We start from the raw sequence: 22,369 nt of genomic DNA, 5'->3' as shown, positions 1-22,369 counted from the left end.
CAGCCATTTTTGGGAAGATTTAAAAATGTCACTGAGAGACGAATTTAAGGCAACATGGAAGCATCTTTCAGAACATGTTAAAATAATTAGGGGAAAAAATTTCTGTGTGAAACAAAACCAGCACTCTACCTTCCAAAATTACCGGTGACTTAAAAAGATGACAAATCTGCTTTTATCTATAATCACTAATTTCACCTTCACACACAACTACACGTCTCCGTCCTCCCTCAGAGAGTAAACAGAGAAAACACAGAACCTCTCTTGGACCCAAAAACCCCATGATAAGGGGCTACAATTTTATTTCTTTTTTGAGGAAATGAGAATTTTAAACCATTCATGGCTTCTAAGGGTGCATACAAGAGGATATAGCTACTAACCTCAAAGAACTCAGACTTGTGAGAAACAGAAGGGTCTCTTCCAACAGCTGGAGAGCAGGTAGGGACACCTGACCTGGGGGGAGCCAGGTCCTGGCCCTGGCCAGACTCTCAGCTCTTTGTTTCTGTGAGAGAGGTTTCGGAGACAACTGTTAGAAATGTACCAGCTGGCCTGGAGAAGGGGAGCCTAGGGAAAGGCTAGAATGGGGAAAGGATGAGCCTGGTGACAAAAAGCAAATTCTGAAAGGTTCCGGAGGCCAGACAAGGATGCTTGCACACAGGAAGACAAAGGGTGGAAGTGGAGAAAGGATGAGGGCAGAGGTGGCTGCATCCAAGTTAAAAAGAAGGAAGGCAGATGGTACTGAAGAACGGCCTCTTCCCATGCACACTGTGTTGCAAGTGGAACAAAGGGCAAAAATGAGGCTGGGAGGGGCCGCCAAGGCTTAACGTCTAGATCATCAAGCTGGAAAACTGGAGATACTATTTTCTTTCTTCCAATCTCCTTAAGCAAAGTCTACTTAGTTTTGGTTGAGAAGAGTCAGCTTGGCCTTTAATATGTGTAGCTTCTCCCTCTTTTATCATCTGTGAAACTACCTTGGGACCCATGTCATAAAAATTGGTTTTTCAAATGATACCAATACTCCATTCTTCTGGAGAAAATTATTAACCCACAATTGTCTATAACCACCCATTACTTCATTTTCCTGAAACTTCACATATTAAAGCAAGATGAGGCCACAGAGGTATGGGGAGCAGAGATGGCCAGAATGATGGTTCTTGGCAAACCAACCTGCAGGCATCCCCTGATGTGGATACAGGAGATATGGGGGGGCATTTTTCAGAGGGGGGAGAAGGACAATCCAGGTCACTGTCCTTCTCCACTGAGCAGAGGGGTGCCCGCAGGACCTTGTTCTTCCATTTTGCAGATGCGCTGTCCTCAAAGACATCGTCGTCTCCCATTTCATCAGAGCAGAAGCCCATGCTCCCTGCCAGCCCGCTGGAGGACTTGGCGGTGTGCAGGGGCGCGGCACAGCCCTCCAGCTCATGGAACCTGTGCAGGCTGTTGGCGCTCGAGCCGTGCGAGAGCGAGAACAGGTACCGGAGCAGTTGCCGGCTCCTGGACACAGCTTCAGCATCCGCTCTCTCTTCCAAAAGAGGGACGTGGATGCCCCCCTTGCCAGCTTCCACCTCTGAGGCAACTGAACGGTTGGCAGAAAGGGATGAAACGCAAGAATGTTTGGAACTGCCAAGAGGTTTGTGATGCTGTGCTTTTTTTTCCTTCTGATGGAACCTGTTAATCCTGAGACCTGGATCTTGAGGGAGTATCAATTTCCCTTCGGAGCGAGTTCTTTCCACATAGTCAAAACTTTCCAAAGTGTTCTGGGGCTTCTCACCCACATCGTTTAGGGATTTTGAGAACTTTAGTATTCTTCTGGCTTTGGTATTGTCAGCAGGCTTCAAGGCCTGGGTCCATTCTGAACCACAGGAATTTCTCTTTGACAATGTGTCTTTACAGATAACTGTCACAGTGAGCCCTTGTGTCAGAGAACTCTGGCATTGAGGAGCTTTCAAGACAACGGCAGACTGCACGGGACTTTGGTGACAACACTCAGAACACACTGCACTGGAACTGCATGCAGAGAACAGTGGAATAAAAGCACAGAAAGTAAAAAACAATCTTAAAAGAGAATAGACATCAAAGTGAAGAAATGAGACTCATGTGGTAACTTGGTGAGCAAACAGCACATAAAATTGGGCCAGCTGTTTAGAGCAAAGGCATTCTGACCAAGCAAATGGAAAATCGAGAACCTACAGGCACTAATGCTTATTTCTGGGATGTCACGTGAACCACGGCAACATCTGAAGCAGAGCGTTACCTGCAGATGTCCTGATTGGATGGCGTGACAGAAGTGCGAGAGAAGGCGGACACTGGAGCCGACGCCAACGAAGAACCCCCAGCCTGCAACGACACACCTCCAGTCAGTTTCAGAGGAAAGAGTAAAGGGGACAGTGAACACCATCCCCTTCTGAACGGCAATGGATGGAGAATCTAAGAACATCTGCCCTTCCTACTGTTCAGTGAATAACATCCATTAGGTCCCTATGAGTTGAGACCAAACAAATCAAACAGCACTCTTTCCCTTTATGTGGGTCAAAGTGTAGCCAAGAAATATTTAAGACTTCAGAGCAGTAATACCGATCTCCTGCAGATTCAGTGGTCCTTTATTTCCTGAGCATCTAAATTTAATTAGTTCATACATAAATCAAGAAACCAAGTACTAGACAGAGGGGCTCCTGGCTGGCTCAGCAGGTAGAGCATGTGACTCTTGATCTCAGGGTTGTGAGTTCAAGCCCCAGGCTGGGCATGAGGTGGGGGGAGGGGGGGAAGAGAGAAGGAAGGGAAGGAGGGAGGGAGGGAGGGAGGGAGGGAGGGAGGGAGGAACCAAGTACTAGATGGTATATGCAAATGCAAATGCAAAAGAAATGTGAGGTGCCGACAATGCCAGTGCTCACCTTTCGCACCTGGCCCTCTTTATTTAACCTGGTTCTGGGGATGAGCCTAATCAAGGGTATAGCAGGCTGTGAGTGCTCTCTACTACTAACCTCACACTGGGTCCGTGAAACCTTGCTACCCTATCAGAGCTCTTTACACAAAAAAGAGACTAGCTAACCACAGAGCCACCAATCCACAGCTCAACCCAGGGCCCAGAAGGGGGCTGAGCACAGAAGGCTCCCAAGAGTCCTAGTCATGGGATTGGGAATTAAGAAAAATAAGAAAACTTAAATTCGAAAGAACATATAGCACAAAGTCATGGCATAGACCAGGAGTACTGAGGGGCTGTGAATAACCCAAAATGAGACAAGAGCTCTAGGAAGGTGAGAAAGCACCATAATAAGAAGAGAAGTGGAAGGAGAGGAACAAGAATATAAGGGTGTACCTGAGCTGAGGAAGCAGAGCCACTGCTAAAGGGTCCCCCAGTCTCCTACAACCTCTGTGTGGTCCTTGCCTTCTCTAGGCTGCCAATTCCTGTGTTCCTATAGCCCTCAGAGCACCATACATATTCATATAAATGCGTTCCTCCCTCCTCAGACAGTCAGCCTGAGTGAGCATGTGCCCCACACAACACAACCCAAACGGCCACATGAAAACAGTACTAGGAGTCCATTACTAAGAGCAAGCCCACATCACCTCCCTACCTTCCCCAGGCCCCCCAAGTAGCCTTCAGTACTGCTCCTTGTTTTGAAGAGCCCCACTCTGGCCCACAATTCCCCAGCTGAGGCTTAGCCTCCACTCTTGCTAAGTGCGATCTCCACGGGTGTGCTCTCATCCTGGCACTCAAGTTACAGAACCCCTGCCACGGGCCAGCCACCAAGACAGGCAGCACCACTGTCCAGAAGCTCTCCCCATCCGCCTTCTCCAGCAAATGCACCCACCCGAAGAGAGCCAGGACTGGCACTCTGATTGAGGGCTTCAATGGACCACTATTCCTGCTCCCGAGCAAGAGAATTAAATGTCACTTCAAATCCAGCTCAGCCTGAAACCTGGCCCAGGCAGTTACATGATATCATACAGCATGTATATGCTAAAATCATGCAGTGTTACTCAACCAGCACCTCTTCTGAGTCACCGAAGTATCCACATGTTCTAACTAAATGTGGAAAATATTCAGCGTCCTGGGAAGAGATGGGTCTCAGACAAGAAGCTGAAATCAAGGGAAAATGGCCTCTCATTCCTGCTCTGAATTCAAGTGATCCATGTCCAAAAGGGAAGTCTGGGTGGTGACTGCATCATTACACACCCGCAACGGGGGAGTGCTTGGAGGCAGGGGCGAAGAGCCTCAGAGGAGAACAAGGCCTGCACCAAGTAGGCAGCTGGACAGTCCGCACACACAACAGGACCTGGGATCACTTCCCCACGAATTTCGTGTCTCAGGTGGACTCCTGGGAATGCACACAGTCACGTCTGTACTTAGAGCAGAGAGTCACACCTATGAGATGTTGACAATGGTCCCAAGACCCTTGTCTGCTTATCTGGGAAACAGGAACAGGCTCAGCATCCTCTGTCTGGGCCCCTGTCCTCATTTCATTCTCTCCAATGCCACAAAAAATATCATGAGACACTTTTCAGCAAGATGATAAATGTCCAAGCCTCAACAAGCCTCCCAAGTACAGAGAAAATTTTTCTCTTATTAGATCATGATTTTCAAGGAAATTTTAACTATCTACTTACTGCTGTTTTATATGAATACAAACCAACAAATGCCTTATGCCAGCTGAATGAGAAAACTAGCAAGATTCGTGGGGCCATGAGAGCTTCCATAAGAGGTTCCGGCTGTTATCAGCTGAAGAGGAGCACCTGTTGAAGCTCAGGACCAGTCCTCGTGTAAAACGATCACCAAAGCATAGCATCAACAACTTTACAGAGCTTAACTTGTAGCTGGTATCCAGCTGAATAAAACATCTATCAACCTACCAACGAGGATTTCAAAGGCTGGACTGATCATCAACAGCTAGGACAAAAGGAAGCCTACAAATACAGTTCAAATACAGCGCCAGGGTCCAACCAGGGGAGTCAAGGTAAGTCAAGGGGCTGGCAGTCCCCTGGACAGCTCTTTCACTCTTCCCGAGGCAGCAGGCTGGTGGCATGGGGGAGGTTATGGGGCAACAGCACTCACCTTAAGGGAAAAGGAGAACACCCTTTCTCCTCCACAAGATCAGACCACACAGGACTGCTGTTGATGAAAGCATGTGTAAATGTTCATAATGAGAAAATTACGTGTCAACAAGATTAAAGCCGCGTGCTCCTGGAGCTCTCTGTCCGTCCTCAAACAAGAGACTTTGTGGTCATGGAAAGGAGTGTAAAACAGCTTCCTGCAGTGATGACCTGCCCTGGAGAACAGGCCCCTCGGCGAAGGGCCTCCTGCATCCACCCTCAGAAGACAAGAGGAAGCACAAGAAGTGCCTGGTGCAGAGCCCCAGCTCCTACTTCCTGGACGTGAGGTGCCCAGGGTGCTACAAAATCACCATGTGTTCAGACACGTGCAAAGTGGTGTTGTGTGTGGGTTGCTCCACCGTCCTGTGCCAGCCCACAGAGGATCGGCAAGGCTCACAGAAGGACACTCCTTCAGACGGAAGCAGCACTGAAAGCACCCTGAATCGACATGAATGGGAAACTATCCCAATAAACAGATTTTGGAGAAAGAAAAGAAAAAAAGAATGTAAAGCAATCTCACCACAAAAAAAATTTTCATAAAAACCCCTCTTCTTAAGATGTCATAATCAACTACACAAAATAAACCTCTGGATTACATAGAGATTCCATTCCCAGTTGATTTTATTTCTTAGGAATGACAATTTTAGACAATTTGTTTTGCACTACTCAAGTCACTCAGTGGTTGCCCTTCCCTATCATATAATTCACTGTTTTAAATGATTTCATCAAGGCTGTCAGAAACAACCAAAAGAAAACTTCCCATGTAGCCTCGGTAGAAGCTGGCACTTCATTCTCCCTGTTTCTTTTTGCTAGAACTTACTGCCATTCAAAGGGCAGACTCAGCGAGTACACTTCTCAGTCCGTGGCAGGAACTTACCAATTTTACATCAGAGGGACTTTCCCTCTGCAAGACACCAGCCGTACCTTTCCCGGCTCTCCTGCTTCACTTCCTTCCCTCGCTCCTTCCACTAGGTTGCTTCCCAACCCCCTTCTCTGCCACCTCCTCTTTCTTCTCTGCTGCAAACTTCCACTGGGCCTTCTTTTATCAGCAAAGCTTCTTTTAAACATCTGAGGTCTCAGGCTCCTAACAAAAGTAAATTCACTCTCTGATTTACATCAACAGGTACAGGGCCACAAGAAATGGTCTGGTTGGGTTCATTTGCTTTTTTTTTTTTTTTTTAAGTTTATTTATTTATATTTTGAGAGAGTGGAAGAAGGGCAAAGGGAGAGGGGCAGAGAGAGGGAGAGAGAGAGGGAGAGAGAGACGGAGACAGAGAGGGAGACAGGGAGAGAATCCCGAGCGGGGGAGAGGGGTAGAGAGAATCTGCTGTCAGCACACAGCCCAACTCAGGACTCCACCCCATCATGAAACCATGACCTGAGCCAAGATCAAGAGTCAGCCGCTTAACTGACCGAGCCACCCAGGAGCCTCTAGGTTCATTTGATTTTAAGCCAGGAGCAATTTGAAGAAAGACTGGATAAGGAGGGTAAGAGACAAGTAAGGCCCCTATTTACAATTGACCTCAAACTTAACAGAAAAAATTGGGAAAGTACAGATGGCTCTTAAAACATAAAAAGATGCTTACCTTACCCTCTCTTACAGTGAGAAATACAAATTAAAACTATAACAAAATGTACTATCAACAACAAAAGTCTGTTTTTTTTTTAAATCACAGAATACCCGTGTTGGCAAAAGTGCGGGAAAACAGCCATGCTTATACACCGCCGGTGGCAAAGCAAACGGCTAAACTTCACAAGATAGCAATGTGGCAATTAGATTCTAAATTGCAAATGCACGTTCACTTGGGCCCAGCAATTCTCCTTTCAGGAATCCATCCTCACACATATATACAGAGAGGTTTGCTCAGCATTGTTTGTGGGAACAGTCGCCTGCCGTAACCTCAGTGCCCCTGGGCTTGGAGCGGAGTCCATACTGGCCACAAGGAGGGAATGGGCAGAGGGGAGGGCCATGCTCTGTGTGGGCCTGTGCAGACTATTTATCAGGGAAGGGTGCACACTTCAAGGCTCCTAACAGTGGTTTGCTCTGACATGTGGAAGGAGACCAGGGACCCTGGGCAGGAGAAACAAGTACTTCAATGGAGACCCTTCCCAACCATGACACCACTTTTACCATCAGTAGGCATTTACTACCTACAAATTGATTTTTAAAAAATAACATGTGATTAAAAGTTTAAGAAGTAAAATAAAACTACAGAAGAAGCACAACCAACTGTATCGATTTCCAACTCTGAGAAAACCAGTAAAGAAACTGGTCTAGTGAGTCATAATCTACATTTTTAAAACAAGAAATAAAATAGAAGATGTCAGAATGCATCTGACATCACAAGGATGAAGTCTTTTGGAGGAAATTTTTCTTTCAGTTGTGTTTGTGAGTGAACTGAGTTTCAACGTAAAAACTATTTCTTACCAAGGATCATGGTCAAAATAATTTGAAGTCATTACTGTATTTCCACAAAGAAAATACAAAATATCAAAACAAGTTAGAGAAGAAGATGGCTAATCAAGAGAGCAATTTATACCATCAGCACAGAGATTTCAGAGGTGAGGGCTCTGACAGCACCCAAGAGAGAGGGGCTTTCCTTTACAAGGACAGCATTTGCCAGCTGTGTTAGGTTTCTATTGCTGTGTAACAAATTGCCACAAACTTAGTGGCTTAAAACCACACGAATTTATAATCTGGCACACAGTGTGACGGGATCCTCTGCTCAGGGCCTCCCACCTTTCTGGAGGCTCTGGGGAAGAATACACTTCACATTCATTCATTGTTGGCAAGATCCAGTTCCCTGCAGGCTGTCCCAAGTCGGGGGCCACCTGCACGCCCCATCGATCCCTCCCATGTTCAAGTCCATTCTTACTTCTAATCTCTCGTGTCCTCTTCTGCCACCAGCCAGAGAAAGTACTCTGCTTTTAAGAGCTCACATGATTCCACTCATACAATATAACATCGTGGGAATGACGTCTCATCATTCACAGGTTCTGGACATTAGGACGGGGCATTTTAGAAATCGTGCTTATCAGACCAGCTTACGTTCACTTATTGCTCGGTACGTTACTAAAGGCTACTGCCCATCCTCACTCCCTCTCAAACCACGAGAAAATAATCTGTCCCTTACTGCCACCTCAGCAGGCCTGACTTCACATAATAAAGCCAAATAGAGTCTCACTTGGTGTTTGTACTCTGCAGTACAGGCTGCGACTGCATTTCAGTAAACTTTCTGCTCAGCACAGAAGTTGCTCTGTGAAAACAAATGCTTCCTTATAACAGACTCTGATTTCTACAAATAAATACCCAGTTGTATTCAACTGCAAAAATGAGCTACCATTGAAGGAGAGGCCAGTTCTGTAGCTGCTCTGATAAATACATGTTGACTCTTGATGAAGGGCTGTGCCAAGAACAAGCTTTCACAACGGCAATTAATTAAAACTGACCACTAAGAAAGTAAATATAGAATATATACAATATAGGATTCATGGAGGAGAGTATGCACTAAAAACTACTGAATCCTAAAATGAGTTCCATTATAAACGACTCTCAGCACTGCCTAGCAAGTAACACTAACACTGAATTCTTTTCTTCGGTGGCCTTTTAGAGACAGTTAGAACTACGTGAATACTACTACGTCCCCAGCACAATGAGGGGCATATATCACAGTACTGTAGAGGCAAAGCAACAGCTGAAGGAACCTTCTCATGGCTCATCTTCTAAAGTAGGCTTCCAGCTACTGTTGGGAACCTTACAAATATAGCTTGCTTTCAATAAACTACGCTGATGGCAATGATTTCTGAGCAAAGATGGTTTCACATTCCCAGAACGTGCAAGTATAACCATATAAAGATCCAAAATCATGGTACTGGGTCACCCAGCACTCCACCCTCCCCCCTTGCCCCTCCTGGGGCCGCTCCAACACCTCACGCTGCGTGACTGGCCCCTCCACAGGTTGCTCCTCAAAAAGTGGTTTTTACTGTACTTGTTACCCTGGTCCAATTCTGTCATAGCAGTTATCAAGGTTCATAAAAAGACGTTTCTGTAATAATATGCTAACTCAGAAGCTGCTGCTGTTTAGCCTAGTGTAGTGCCTGGCACACAGTAGGTGTTCGCGTACAGCTGAATGAATAAAACAAGTACACTCTGGAGTGACTGCCTATTCGTAGGTTTAAACAGGTTCTCAAACTTGTTGGTCTTAGGACCCCTTTATGCTCTAAAAAATTACTGAGGTCCCCAAAGAGCTTGTGTTTATGTGGGTGACATCAATCAATCTTTACTATACTTGATGACCTTAAACCACAAGGCCACCAGCACATATTCCACTAGTGTCTGAGAGAAGATGCCATCTCTCGCGCTGGAAGCTCCACTGTGCATTCATGAGAGAGCAAGAGTGAAAAGGCAAATAAATAACCTGCTGGTGTTATTCGACACTGGTTTTAACCCTGCCTTTTCCCCCCACAAGACTCGGAACCAAATTTTGAAAAGAGACCACTGGAGACCAAGCTGTAGCCCAAAACTAAACTGTAACCAGTCAGAAGAAAACCATAAATGCAAATATGGTCTCTGCAAAAGGGGAGCCAATAGCAAAACACTGCCCATGACGCTCCATCAGGATCCCAAGTGAGGCTACACTGTGTTGATGATGCCACTCAACTCCTCCAAGTCATTCCCCTGCTCCTGCCACAGGAAAGTAAGTATCTTGTCTTTGGGATAAATGTTTTCTTCAGAATAAATTAGGAAAGGCATATTTTGCCTTGTACTTAACCTGTAAGTCTGAGCAACCTAAGTCTGTCTCCAATCAACTTTGCACTCAGAAACACAGAGAAGCAGACACTGGTCTTGACAACCATAGCACAGTGTGTGGCCTCCCTCCTAGGGCTGTGTTTACATCTACACACGACATCCTCCTATAACTCATTCCTATCTGATGGCAGTCAAAACTAGAAAATACTTGAGAGATCTAGGAGAGTCAATGCTTAAATTCACTGAGATTTGCTTGCCAAAAAAACAGAAGAGCAATAATTTTAAGGGCTTGTTACACATGTCCAGTCTGACTTCTACCCAGGAACATCTGATCAACCAGAGGCACATAATGCTCATGGTATCTGAATAAAATTATGCAGAGCTCTAAAATATTCTACTAGGTACCAGCCTTCAGCAATGTCAGCCTAGTAAGACTAGCTGCCTGGCTGCAGAGAGGACAATACCCATGCTCCAGGCTTCATGATACAGATCTAGCTTACCACTGCCATCTTCCTGTAAGTGCTACCAATCATGAACTTGCTTAAGAAATTGTGTCACCTGGACCAAGTCCTATTCCCAGGGTCAAATGAGAATGCTTCCCTCATTGTAAATTAATGCCTTATCTGGGTGTTATGAGAGGCCTGAGCAGAGGCTCTGGAAAGTCCAGCCCTTGGGATGAGCCTGACCTAAGCAAATTCCTGGTATCTAAAAAAAACTCCAGTGGCGCCTGGGTGTAGCTCAGGCATCTGCCTCTTGATTTGGGTAGGCATCTGCCTCTTGATTTCAGCTCAGGTCATGATCTCACAGTTGGTGGGATGCAGCCTCACATCAGGCTCCGTACCAACAGTAAGAAGGCGGCCTAGGATTCTTTCTCTCCCTCTCTCTCTGACGCTCCCCTGCGCATGCTTGTACTCTCTTTCTCTTTCTCTCTAAAATAAACATTAAAAAAAAAAAAATTCTAGTGGGACTGAGTTCAAGCATCCCACAGGGAATTCCAACCTTCTTCTAAAAGATTTTAGGGCAACGTACAGTGGTCCTCAGTGTTGGCCCCCAGCCAACATGGCCCCACAGTTTACAGGCACCCTGCAATTAGGCATCTATAACAGTCATCACTCCCAGTACATATGCCTAATGTCCCGGATTTCCCAAGGAGGGGACAACCAGTTTTCAACAGTTTAATCCTATCCTGGCTGGCTCCTTTTCACTGTTTCTGTTCTGCTTTATGTGCCTCCTCCTGAGCTACACCTCTCCCAAGCAGCCCTTCTAAACTTTGGTTCTTTTCATTCCCTACCTCAGCCCCTTGTCTTCTACCTTCATAATAATTCTCTTCATCTGCCAGGTACTTTATGGAGGTCTGCTTACTCCTCTCTTTTCTGTTTGGTTCAGCATTCAGAGCACAACATCAGGCATAGAGTTAAGTGTGGGACAAAATCTGAACTCATATAATCCTCACATATGCTGCACTGGGCCCCCTTGTCTATGTTACAGATAAGGACACCTCATGCCGAGGATACCCTATGCCGAGTGAGGAGACAGCCTTTAGGCAGGGGGCAATTGTGGTACAATTCCCCTGAACAGGGAAGCGTATCACTTCACCCTGATGTGCCACAAGCAATCACCACTCCGAGGCTGTATTCTGTACCTCGCCGCATTCCCTTCACCAGCCCGAGCTCCAAATTACCCTGGGAGTGAGGGCCATCTGACAGCCAGGTGCTGCACATCACATTCCTGCAGCAGACACCCCCCTCCACCCTCCCTTCTCCCTCACCACATGGCCTCCCAAATCCCCTTGTCTGTCACAGTGCTAATTCACAAAGGGCAGAATCAGGAGAAGTGGTGGGTGACAGAATAAGAGTTTAGTTGACATACTGAAGAACATATTTTTCATAGCTATGTTTTAATTTCACATCAGAAAACTAGCAAATCAAAAATGTGATTTCAGATACCATACAGTGATACAAAACGTAATTAAATACAGTAAGCCCGTTTAAAGAAAATGATTACACAAACAGCACAGGTAGTGCACAGGGTGAGGGTGGGGTGTAGATGGTCATGCCTGGGGAACCCTGCTGACCCACACCCTAGGACCCCTCAGCAGGACAAAGGTCAGGGTGAGGCTGCATGGAGAGCTGCATTCAAGTGCCCCTCTTTCCATAAGGATGCCTTCAGGGTCTCACCCTACCTCAGCTTCTCTAGGCACTCCGTCAACAGAACAGGTCTTTTACTAGGGGGCAATTCTACTACTTCTTTAAAAAAAAAATAATGATTTGCTACACATTGCTGCAGTATCATTATAAACTATGATAAGTGCTTTAAATGAATGAGTTTGCAAGTGGCCAGGACCAGATCACCTTAGATCTGGCACATCAAAGTAGAGGGTTTGAATCTTATTCTAAATGCAGTAAGAAGCCACTGAAGGCTTAACAAGAGAAGCATTAGGATTCTATTTACCTAGTTGCTGGGTGGTAGCCGATTTGGGAGGCTGCAAGAATTCAGGCAGATTCTTAGAAAGTTACTGCAGTAATCCAGGAGGCTTGGGCCCAGGACACAGCTGTGACGATGGAGAGAACGATGAGCTAGACATAATGTCTAGCACAACGCTATGCAAACATTTGCTCAACAAACATGTACTAAGCAACTCCAGGGCTCTGAAGTTTTACGGGCAAACAAGATATAACCCTAGCCTCATGGAACTTACTTACTTGTGGGGCAAAGGGGCAACAGTAAAAAAACAAACAAACAAACAAACAAACAAACAAAAAACATCAATAAAAACTCGGGCAGTGAGTGACAGGTGCTCTGTTGAAAACAGGGAAAGGTGACTAGGGGACCACTTAGGGGGTCAGGATGGACCACTAGGATGAGATAACAAATTTCATGAAAACTTGCACTTAGAATCAATAAATGATACCCACTTAACGTCATTACCATTGATACAAAACCAAGTACTGGGTAAAGACTCTGTGATCGAAACTGCTTAAATGTCTCAATATTCTTCCTTAATTAACTCTCTAAGAGGATCACACTTGGATGCCCATTTTAAAAACAGATGAGCCACCTAGCTGCCTCTCACACATCCCATCTAACCTTCCTGTTTCCTGTAACGGGAGCTAGGTTTCTGAGGCTTCAAGAAAACATGGGGTGCCTCCAACAAACACTGAAACACCCCCTGTAACAAATCACTCTGTAACAAAATCTATCTAGCTGGGATACAAAGAGACAGACAGAAGGTTTATTTTTACCTGCTCTCAACTTCTAACTTCAAGTAACTTCAGTTACCTGTAATCGGTAAACTGCATGAGCATAATGCGCTCTGCAGGTGACTGACGACCAGCGCTGACAAACCAGCGCTGAACCCAGCTGGAGGCTGAGTCAACAGAAAAAGTCTCCTGAGAGACACAAGGGAGATTCCAGGCAGCATAAAACATGTCTGTGTTCTAACCCTTGTTTGTATCTTCTATCTCAAGGGTACTAAGTATCTGCTTGAGTATGTCTGCTACACTGAAGATGGAGTTTTACGCGCCATGGCCTAAAGGGGCATCGAACAACAGGCTCATTTTATAAATACTGCAAGAAAGAAATGCAGTCTCAAAAACAAAGTTATCTTTCAGAGCAGTCCTGCCCTCCCTCCCCCAGCACCATGTATCTGGTTCATGCCTAACAACTCTACATCACACAACTGTTCTTATTACAGAGGGTACATCTTGCAACAAAATTTCAGGCTGATGGCTCACGGGGAAGCAATGTGTGCACACACCTCTCCAGCGATTTTCCTGGAGGAACCAGGATTTCCCGCGTGCAGGAGGAACCTCTGCTTTGAAAATGGAAGAGGCCCACAACTTCTTGGCCCTCCTCTGTGGCAGAAAACTCTGCTCCAGGAAACCAATTTGACAATAAATTTCACATATTGAAAAAAAAAAAAAAAAAAAAACAGAAAACAAAACTCTGCTCCACACTTTAACTCTGTTTTTTTTTTTAATTCTGGACACGATCCCTGGGTTGTGGGATCAAGTCCCATGTCAGGCTATGCACTGAGCGTGAAGCCTGCTTAAGATTATTCTCATTCTCTCTCTCTCTCTCTCTCTCTCTCTGCCCCTCCCCTACTCTCCCTCAAATAAAATAATAATAATAAAAATAATAATAATAATAATAATGTTACATTCAACTTAACCAGACAAGCCATCTGGATTTGCATCTTCTTACTTTTCTCAGTGCTTAAACATTGGGCAGCACCTTCAAAAGTGGTAGGGTAATGGGGCGCCCGGGGGGCTTCATCGGTTAAGCATCCGACTTCGGCTCAGGTCATGATCTCGCGGTTCATGAGTTCAAGTGCCGCATCGGGCTCTGTGCTGACAGCTTGGAGCCTGGAGCCTGCTTCAGATTCGGTGTCTCCCTTTCTCTCTGCCCCTCCCCTGTTTGCATTCTTTCAAAAATAAATAAACGTTAAAAAAAAAAAAGTGGTAAAGCAAAACTTGCCATCTCACTCAGACAGTAATGATCTACCACTGTACAGTTCTATTAACTCCCGCATTCCTAGCTGAACAAACAGCAGAAGAAAAGAAATGGAAGTTGGAACAAGAAGGATTCACTGAAAGGTATTCATGTGAGGTGGATGAAGCCTGTGGCTTTTGAATGACTGTTCTGCGGGGAAGGTAAGGTCAGGTCAGGAATGCACGGAGAAGTACTCTAAACGGCCTTCAATATCACATAGAGCATATGGACTTTACTTTTTTTAATTTTTTTTTTAACGTTTTATTTATTTTTGAGACAGAGAGAGACAGAGCATGAACAGGGGAGGGGCAGAGAGAGAGGGAGACACAGAATCTGAAACAGGCTCCAGGCTCTGAGCTATCAGCACAGACCCCAAAGCGGGGCTCGAACTCACGGACCATTAGATCATGACCTGAGCCGAAGTCAGACGCTTAACCAACCAAGCCACCCAGGCGCCTCTACTTTTCATGCATCATGAAGTGAATGAATGATATATGGTGAGGTCAGAAATATGCCTAGGAACAGACTAATTGTCTCAAAGGATTTGCTAGATTCTACTTTTACTTTTAAAAAGGGGGTGATACAAGTGAGAATAGGTATACAGTTTGTAAATTAAAATGGCATATAATGTGTTTATTTCTGACTACTTGGGAGGCTGGAGACAGCAGAAGAGGATCTGTCACATTGTTCAGATCTTCCTGTGAGGATATGTGCCAGTGTCTGGTCAGCTGACACAGACATGGGGAGAAGGCCCATCTCTTCAAGGAGCCTACAAGGACATACTGCATGGACAACAGGTTGGCCAGAGCCCAGGATGGGCCGAGATGAGCAGGGCATGCAAACAAAGTTGCTGAGTGCGAGACACTGTCCGCTGGCTCCTGGGTCACCCCACAGCAGCTGACATGCTCCTGACAGGCTAGTCGAGCGACTACACCACAGGTGTGCCACGTGCTGTAGGATGGCCAATTCACCCTGTCAGCCCTCATTTTCCTAGCCACTTTCCAACTTGAGGTGGCTCTGGATCCAGTTCTGGGCAGTGAAATGTAAGCACATGTCAGGCAGCTGGCTAGGGCTTCCGGGAAAGCACTTCCTGCTGAAAAGGGTCACTCTCAGCTGACAGACCCCTCCATCTTTCATCATTTTTCTCATTCCTGCCAAGGCCACAGCCGTGGTACCTGGAGGTCCAGCTCCCATCTTGAGGCCATGAGGTAATAGAAAGCATAAGGATGACGACAATGTGCCAAGAAGGTGGCACGGAGAGGACAGAAAATTCCTGGATCACTGACAACATTTTTGGGCAACTACATCAGCCTTGGACCACCTATCTCCAGACACAATTAGAACCACATAAACCCATAATTATTTAAGTCACCAGAGTTGGCTATTTGTTAAGATCAAATGTGCTCCTAATGGAGGGGGCAGATTCTCTGGTGACTCTCTGAGATTTTTTTTTTACCTGAGAGTAAATGATTTCTACTGGGAGAAATAGGTTTTTCTCCTATTAGTCGCTAACCGTAACACACATTCAGAATCGCCTCACTAGAAAAACATAACTGCCACACACCTTGTTGTATGGTCCTAGAGCAGACTGAGAACTGTATAAATAACTCTGCATCTTGAAAAGAAAGGAGTATAATCACATTTAAGCTAGGAGAAACCAAACCAAAACCCCAAATAACATACTTCTGGCACTCTACCTTAGAAATGTTACTTGAATGACTCATGGAATGTCCCAAAGTCTTCTCATTCTGCAAGAAAACCAAACAGGTGTTAAGTATCAAGAAAATGAAACAGGTGATTAAAATGTGCACAGACCATTAATCATAATAATCCTGGCAATCATTCCCTCAATTAGAATTTGCTGAGCGTAAAGTACTATGTGCCAGCAAAAATGAATAAAACAATAGTCCCTGCCCTAAAGGAACTTAAGTTACCAAGAACAGGAATTTGGAATTAACAAAAAATAAGAGGGCTACAAGTGTCTTAAGGCACATTCGAATGGAGGTTCAGAGGTGAGAAATAGCATGTTCAGTTTACTGTGATGTGGTCCATGCTATGAGGAGCCACTGTAGGATGAGGAAGAAGAAAGCAGGACAGCTGACACCACCCAGGTTGTCTGGCTGTCAAGTGCTGAGTACTCAAAAGGGACATCCCACCACTCACATCTGTTCCCTTGTTTCTCCTCCGGGGTTAGAGAAATCGGAGAGTCATGCTAGCCTCCTCCATCTTTAGTCACAAAGTCTTATAACAAATTCTTCCTCTGTAATGTCTCAGTCTCCAACTCATTTGCATTTCTACTGTCAATGCTTTAGGTTTAGGTTTTCATTTTCACTTCGAATTCTTGAATAACCTCCTACCTTATCTTTCTCCCTTGAAAATGACCTCCCCGACCCAGAACTGCTATGGACTGGATTGTATTGTGTCCCCCCAAATCCATATGTTGAAATTCTAACCCCTAGTACTCAGAAGGTGACTGTATTTGGAGATAGGGTCTTTAAAGAGGTAATTATGATAAAATGAGGTAATCAGGGTGGGACTTGACCCAATATGAATGGTGTTCTTCTAAAGAAGCTGAAATTCAGACAAAGGTACACACAGAGAGAATACCAGGTGAAGACAGGGGAGAAGGCAGGGGCGGCCATCTGCACGCCAAGGAGAGAGGCCTCAGATGAAACCAAACCTGCTGACACCTTAATCTTGGACTTCTAGCCTCTAGAACCATGAGAAAATTAACTCCTGTTGCTTAAGCACTCACTCCGTGGTGATTTTGTTATAGCAGCCACAGCAAATGAGTACAGTAATCTTCCACACTATAATTTTCTTAAAAAAAAAAAAATCAGTGAACATTCCAAATGTAAGTCTGATTTTCTAAAAATAAGAAAGTAACTCTTCTTGATTCCAACTGGCCTTGCTCTAAGCCCAAATGAGTAAAATAAAACAAAACAAAAAAACTATTAATGGAAGAGATGATCTCATTTCCATTTTTAAGATTATATATTCTCTATTCATCTCACATTTCACAATAACCATAGGGAAGACTAGAAAAGGGTGAGACACAACTGGCAGGTAAAATTCTTTTGGTCAGTCAGAAGTACAAAGGAGCCAGTAGATCTAAAACTGCTTTGAAAGAGTGGATTCCATGCCACCAAGGCTCCGCCAAAAGAGAACTAGCAATCAAGAAAGTGTTAACTTTCCCCTTTCCCTCAACCCACCAAATTACATACTGCCTTGACTTTGGTATACACTTGGCTTTTGAACACTCAACATCCCTAAAATGTTAGCACAGAAACATTTCAAGAGCTCCCAAGTGGCCTGCCAGCTGGTGCTTGTTTTGACAATGTTGTCTTGTCTTCACAGCAATGTAAATGTGCAATTTTTTGATTATTTTCTATATATTCTTATTTTATAAATCTGAGTGAAAACAGAAGTTCAAACTCTTGAGTATAATACAATACAGACACTGTTACTAAGTGCATAGCCTCAATGGAATGTCTCTTGGTCTTAAGCAAGTCAATCAGATAGTTATAAAAGAAAAGAACAAAATTATAAAGTATGGTTAAAGTGTTGGCAATGTCACCAAAGACTATTTCTAAGAGACCAGATGAATTAGGAATTTCATTCATTCATCTTATTCGTGCCTTCACTCATGGGGAATGGAGAGTCTGTCCACAGAACAGGTAAATCTGTAACCATTCAGGTTTCATTCATGAGTCAAGAATGTACTATGGACAAACACAGGGCACTGCTGTGAATCCAGGCTTAGAGGCTCATCTACTGGCAATTTACCACTAAATTTTAATTTAGTTTACTAAACTAAAACAAAGATACCACACGTCCTGGATTATCGGTACAGAAAACCATTACAACTGCTATGACATTACCCACTACCTTTCAAGAAATGGCCAGTTTAACACTACCTGGAAATCCACAAAGATGTTCTGAGGTACTAAGAGAAGCAGTAATTCCTTTCCCTGACTTTTTTTGACACTTACCATTCCATAGACAGGGTTATTAGGGTGGGTCTCACGGTTAAGCTAGGTAACTTTATAAATCCAGACTGAGATTGAAAAGTTGCTTATTACCTTATGAACTTGAGAAATAAATTTAATGATATAAGCCTGTGCCCTGTTTCCCTTGTTAGAACAATTCAACTAACCTGAATTTAAGTAAATATTTTTTAAAAGGCTTATAAAAACTTAAAAAAAAAGAACAATTCAATATTTTACATTGGTAAAAATCAAACAACTTAACCAGCCCCAGCAGATACAGATGTTATAAAGACTGAAATCTGTCAATATTTAGAATTGCTTCTCCACTGCCTGGCAGATTAACAATTCAGTTCCAACAGACCATTGTAATTTCCCTTAAATGCTGCTACATTTATTCGGACTTACTGAAAATCTAAGAAGTTCAGGACCATAACAGAACTATTTTTCAGGAAGCAAATCCCAGCATGCATTCAAACCAGTGACTCATTCATTCCATACTTATTTACCATGCGACTACCACATGCAAACAACCATATTAGGCACAAAACATGGACAAAAATGAATCTCGCTCCTAGGCCTGTTCTAATGACGATGTCACCACAGAACTGCTTTGAAATTGTGTTTTGATGAGAAATATACAACCAGGGGGGAAAATGAACAAAAACATTTTTAAGAACGTTAAAAAGCACATACATGAATTATAGCAGGGTACACTGGTACGCTTCGGAATAAAAAGAAGTAAAGTTTACCAAACATCAACGTTAAGAACGGGAATTAGGCATACCAAAGAGAAAAAGAGTTCCATTCCAGTTTAAGCCAAAACTAAGCTTCAATGCCCAAGTCATACAGACTTCAGCAAACTATTTTTATAAATCTTTAATATGCTTAGTCACCACTTAATGGGTCCACCACGTTGTAATCCTGGGAGAGAGAAAAGCCTCACTGCTGGTAGCAAAAACTGTTACCTTCCTTCCTCCGGGAAGGCACCAGGTGATGCCACACTGTGATACCACCCGCTCCCCTGGCCTTCTCTCCTCTCCATGTGTCTCTGGTGGGCTCTTTTTGTCTACGTTAAGCAAGAGCTCCTCAGAACACAGTTCCATATCCTCTTCTCATTTGTGGTCTCCCTTAGAGCAGTGCTTCTGAAACTTTGTGCACTTGAATCATTTAAGGACTTTAGTAAAAATGCAGATTGTGATTGGTTAGGTTCGAGGTGGGTTGAGATTCTGCATTTCCATAAGTTCCCAGGTGACTCCCATGCTATTGGTCCCCAGACCACACTTTAAGATGCAAATTTCATTCCAAATCCTGGGCCAGCATAATCCATAAAGGCTATGATTCATTTTTTTAATTGAAGTATAACTGAATATAATTCTTTTTTTTTTCAGTTTTTTTAAATATGAAATTTATTGTCAAATTGGTTTCCATACAACACCCAGTGCTCATCCCAAAAGGTGCCCTCCTCAATACCCATCAACCCCTCCCCTCCCTCCCACCCCCCATCTACCCTCAGTTTGTTCTCAGTTTTTAAGAGTCTCTTATGCTTTGGATTCATTTTTTTAAAAAGCAAACCATGACTAATATAAAAGTGAATTTCTGCATACAATATGGCAGTGAGCTCACAACTGAGTTAATACAAATAAATCAATCAGTGTATGACTGATACATACACTGGGAAAGGAGTCTGAGGGTGTGAGAAAGAGAAGTTTTATTAATGTAAGATGTTACCAAATCACAAAGATAAAGAGAAGCTCTGTTGAAGAATAAGGGACATTTCACAACTTAATCAGTCCTGTCAATGGCTTTTTCCAAGCCCATGTGTGGCTCCAATAGCATGTACCTTGCGGGTAGAACAGAGATGCAGAGCCCACAGAGACCAAATACGCTCTAGAAAGTAGAAGCCAAGAATTAACAAGAAGACAATGAGGTGAGATGTCTAAGCAAGTTTTAAGGATTTTGTATAAAGGAGTCAAACAATTAAACTTCATGTGGGAGCTTCCCTGAAACTCTGACCAGGACCAGTGATTAAAAACACAAGAAACAAACAAGGAAAAAACAAAACAAAACAAAAACACTCTGTGTAACAGATAACTATGTATCTACCCAATACTCATCCCTGCCAACAGAACAAATTTGTTCTGAGCAGGAATGGACCCAACCCAAAGACTCTCTCACTCTCTTTTGCAGTTAAGGCTAAATATGTAAGAAAGTTCTCCCTAGACATTAAACTTGAGGTTTTCTGGGACAACATTTTGCTTTCCTGATATAGGCATTGCTCCTTTCTCCAGCATTCCTCCTTACCTCAGTCACGCTGGAATAAAGATAGCATGCCAGGAGGTGCAGCAATCACGGTGGGACAGTGAGGAGAAAAAGTATACGCACAGGTCTCCAACTTTTTAGTCTTAGGGCACCTTTACAATGTAAGTTACTGAAGACTCCTAACATTTTGAGTATGGGGGTTATATATATTTATATTTTCCACATTACAAATTAAAACAGGGGCACCTGGGTGGCTCAGTTGGCTAAGCGTCTGACTTTTGATCTGGGCTCAGGTCATGATCTCACGGTTCACAGGATCAAGCCTCACACCAGGCTCTGCATGAATAGCACAGAGCCTGCTTGGGATTCTCTCTCTCTCTCTTTCTCTCTCTCTCAGCCTTCCCCACCCCCACTCATGTGCTCTCCCTCTCTCAAAATAAAACTTAAAAAAAAGAAAAGAATGTTTACAATATGAATCTCTTAATTCAATTAGAATAATAAGCCCAGTTAATATAAATAACATTTCCACGAAAATAACTATCTTTCTGAAGAAAAATAAGTGCACAGAGTAACACAGTTTTATATTTTTGTAAATCTTTTGGATTTATAAAGTTATTGTCCAATTAATAGAAGACAGCTGGATTCTCATATGTGCTTGTACATTCAATCTCCTCTGTTGTTTTTAACTGAAGTAAATGAAGAAAATTTGGCCTTATACAGTTAGGTATTTATAAAAGGAATGTGTATTTAAAAACTATTTGAGGTAACTGGATATTCTTTGTACTACACAAAAACTCAAGTAATTAGCTGTGATGTAAACTCTAAAGTGACATTAATAAATTTTTAATACTCCATTAAAATCAACTGGCCCATCTTTTACTTTGATTTTCTCTCTTAATCATGTATGACTCTATAACATCACACCCTTGGCCATTTAGAAATTATTGGTTCACTGAGGTATACAACTCTTTCAATACTGACACAATCCGTTATGCAACATGAAAAAAAATCACTCATTAATATGACAACCAGCATCTTTAACTATTGAAAAGTTACCAAGCTCACAGTGATGGATACGAGTTTTCCAAAATTCTAATTTTTGCTTAGAGATGTCAATTTTTTTCATTGGCAACAAAAACTGTTACTTGCTTTCCTTGAAAAGAAAAACTGGCTCATTCATTCAATTTAGACAAAATGTCTGACAAATCTCCAAGTCAGAATAACTAGAATTTGCCAGTAATTCTTTCAAATAAAAATTATATTCCATTAAAAACACTGACTAGTTAACTTAGCAACTCAATCATAGACGTGCTTTACCCTGAGGCAATCGCTGCACGCTGGCATGCAGTAGAAATGATGTATACCAGATATGCAAAGATGGAATAAAACACATAATCTATAATGAGGAGAACAGTCAATTAAAAATGACACACATATTAAAATTAGTAGAAAATGAAGTCAAAGTATTGTTACAACTGTCTTTGAAATGTTCCCAACGTTAAAGAGATGTAAGGTATAAGAAATATATCAAACTTCCAAAGATAAGCAAGCACTAAAAAAGCTACACAAAGAGATACACTTGCTAACACCATACATAAAATAAAAAGAAATTCTTAAAAGTGTTCGACTAGCCCACATGATGGTAAGAAAAAGAGAAGTAAGAGAGATGGGGAGAGAGAGATGGGGAGAGAGCGAGAGGGAGAGAGAACAAAACAGTAGAACAGAAAATAAAAAGTAAAATGGCACCCTTAATTCCTAAAGTATCAGAAACTATCCTAGGGGCGTAGAGCAA

At 43.3% G+C, this 22,369-nt stretch overlaps 1 protein-coding gene across 8 annotated transcripts in view; it reads right to left on the bottom strand.

Moving 5' to 3' along the window:
* The window catches only part of MARCHF8 (membrane associated ring-CH-type finger 8), a 123,496-nt gene that overhangs the window by 6,947 nt on the left and 94,180 nt on the right, over nt 1–22,369 (bottom strand). For 5 of the 8 annotated variants that reach the window (XM_042909017.1, XM_042909016.1, XM_042909015.1 and 2 more), the window contains 4 exons: nt 16,027–16,077; nt 15,894–15,944; nt 2,252–2,334; nt 1,165–2,004 (listed from right to left, as the gene is read on the bottom strand). In XM_042909017.1, coding sequence (XP_042764951.1) covers nt 1,165–2,004; nt 2,252–2,334; nt 15,894–15,944; nt 16,027–16,077 — 1,025 coding nt within the window. The remainder of the gene's footprint in view (nt 1–1,164; nt 2,005–2,251; nt 2,335–15,893; nt 15,945–16,026; nt 16,078–22,369) is intronic. The other 3 variants (XM_042909020.1, XM_042909018.1, XM_042909021.1) reach the window with 2 other exon arrangements.

This window comes from Panthera leo, chromosome D2 (genome assembly GCF_018350215.1).
Source record: "Panthera leo isolate Ple1 chromosome D2, P.leo_Ple1_pat1.1, whole genome shotgun sequence".
NCBI classification, from domain to species: Eukaryota; Metazoa; Chordata; class Mammalia; order Carnivora; family Felidae; genus Panthera; species Panthera leo.
This window is presented reverse-complemented; position numbering and strand designations above follow the sequence as displayed.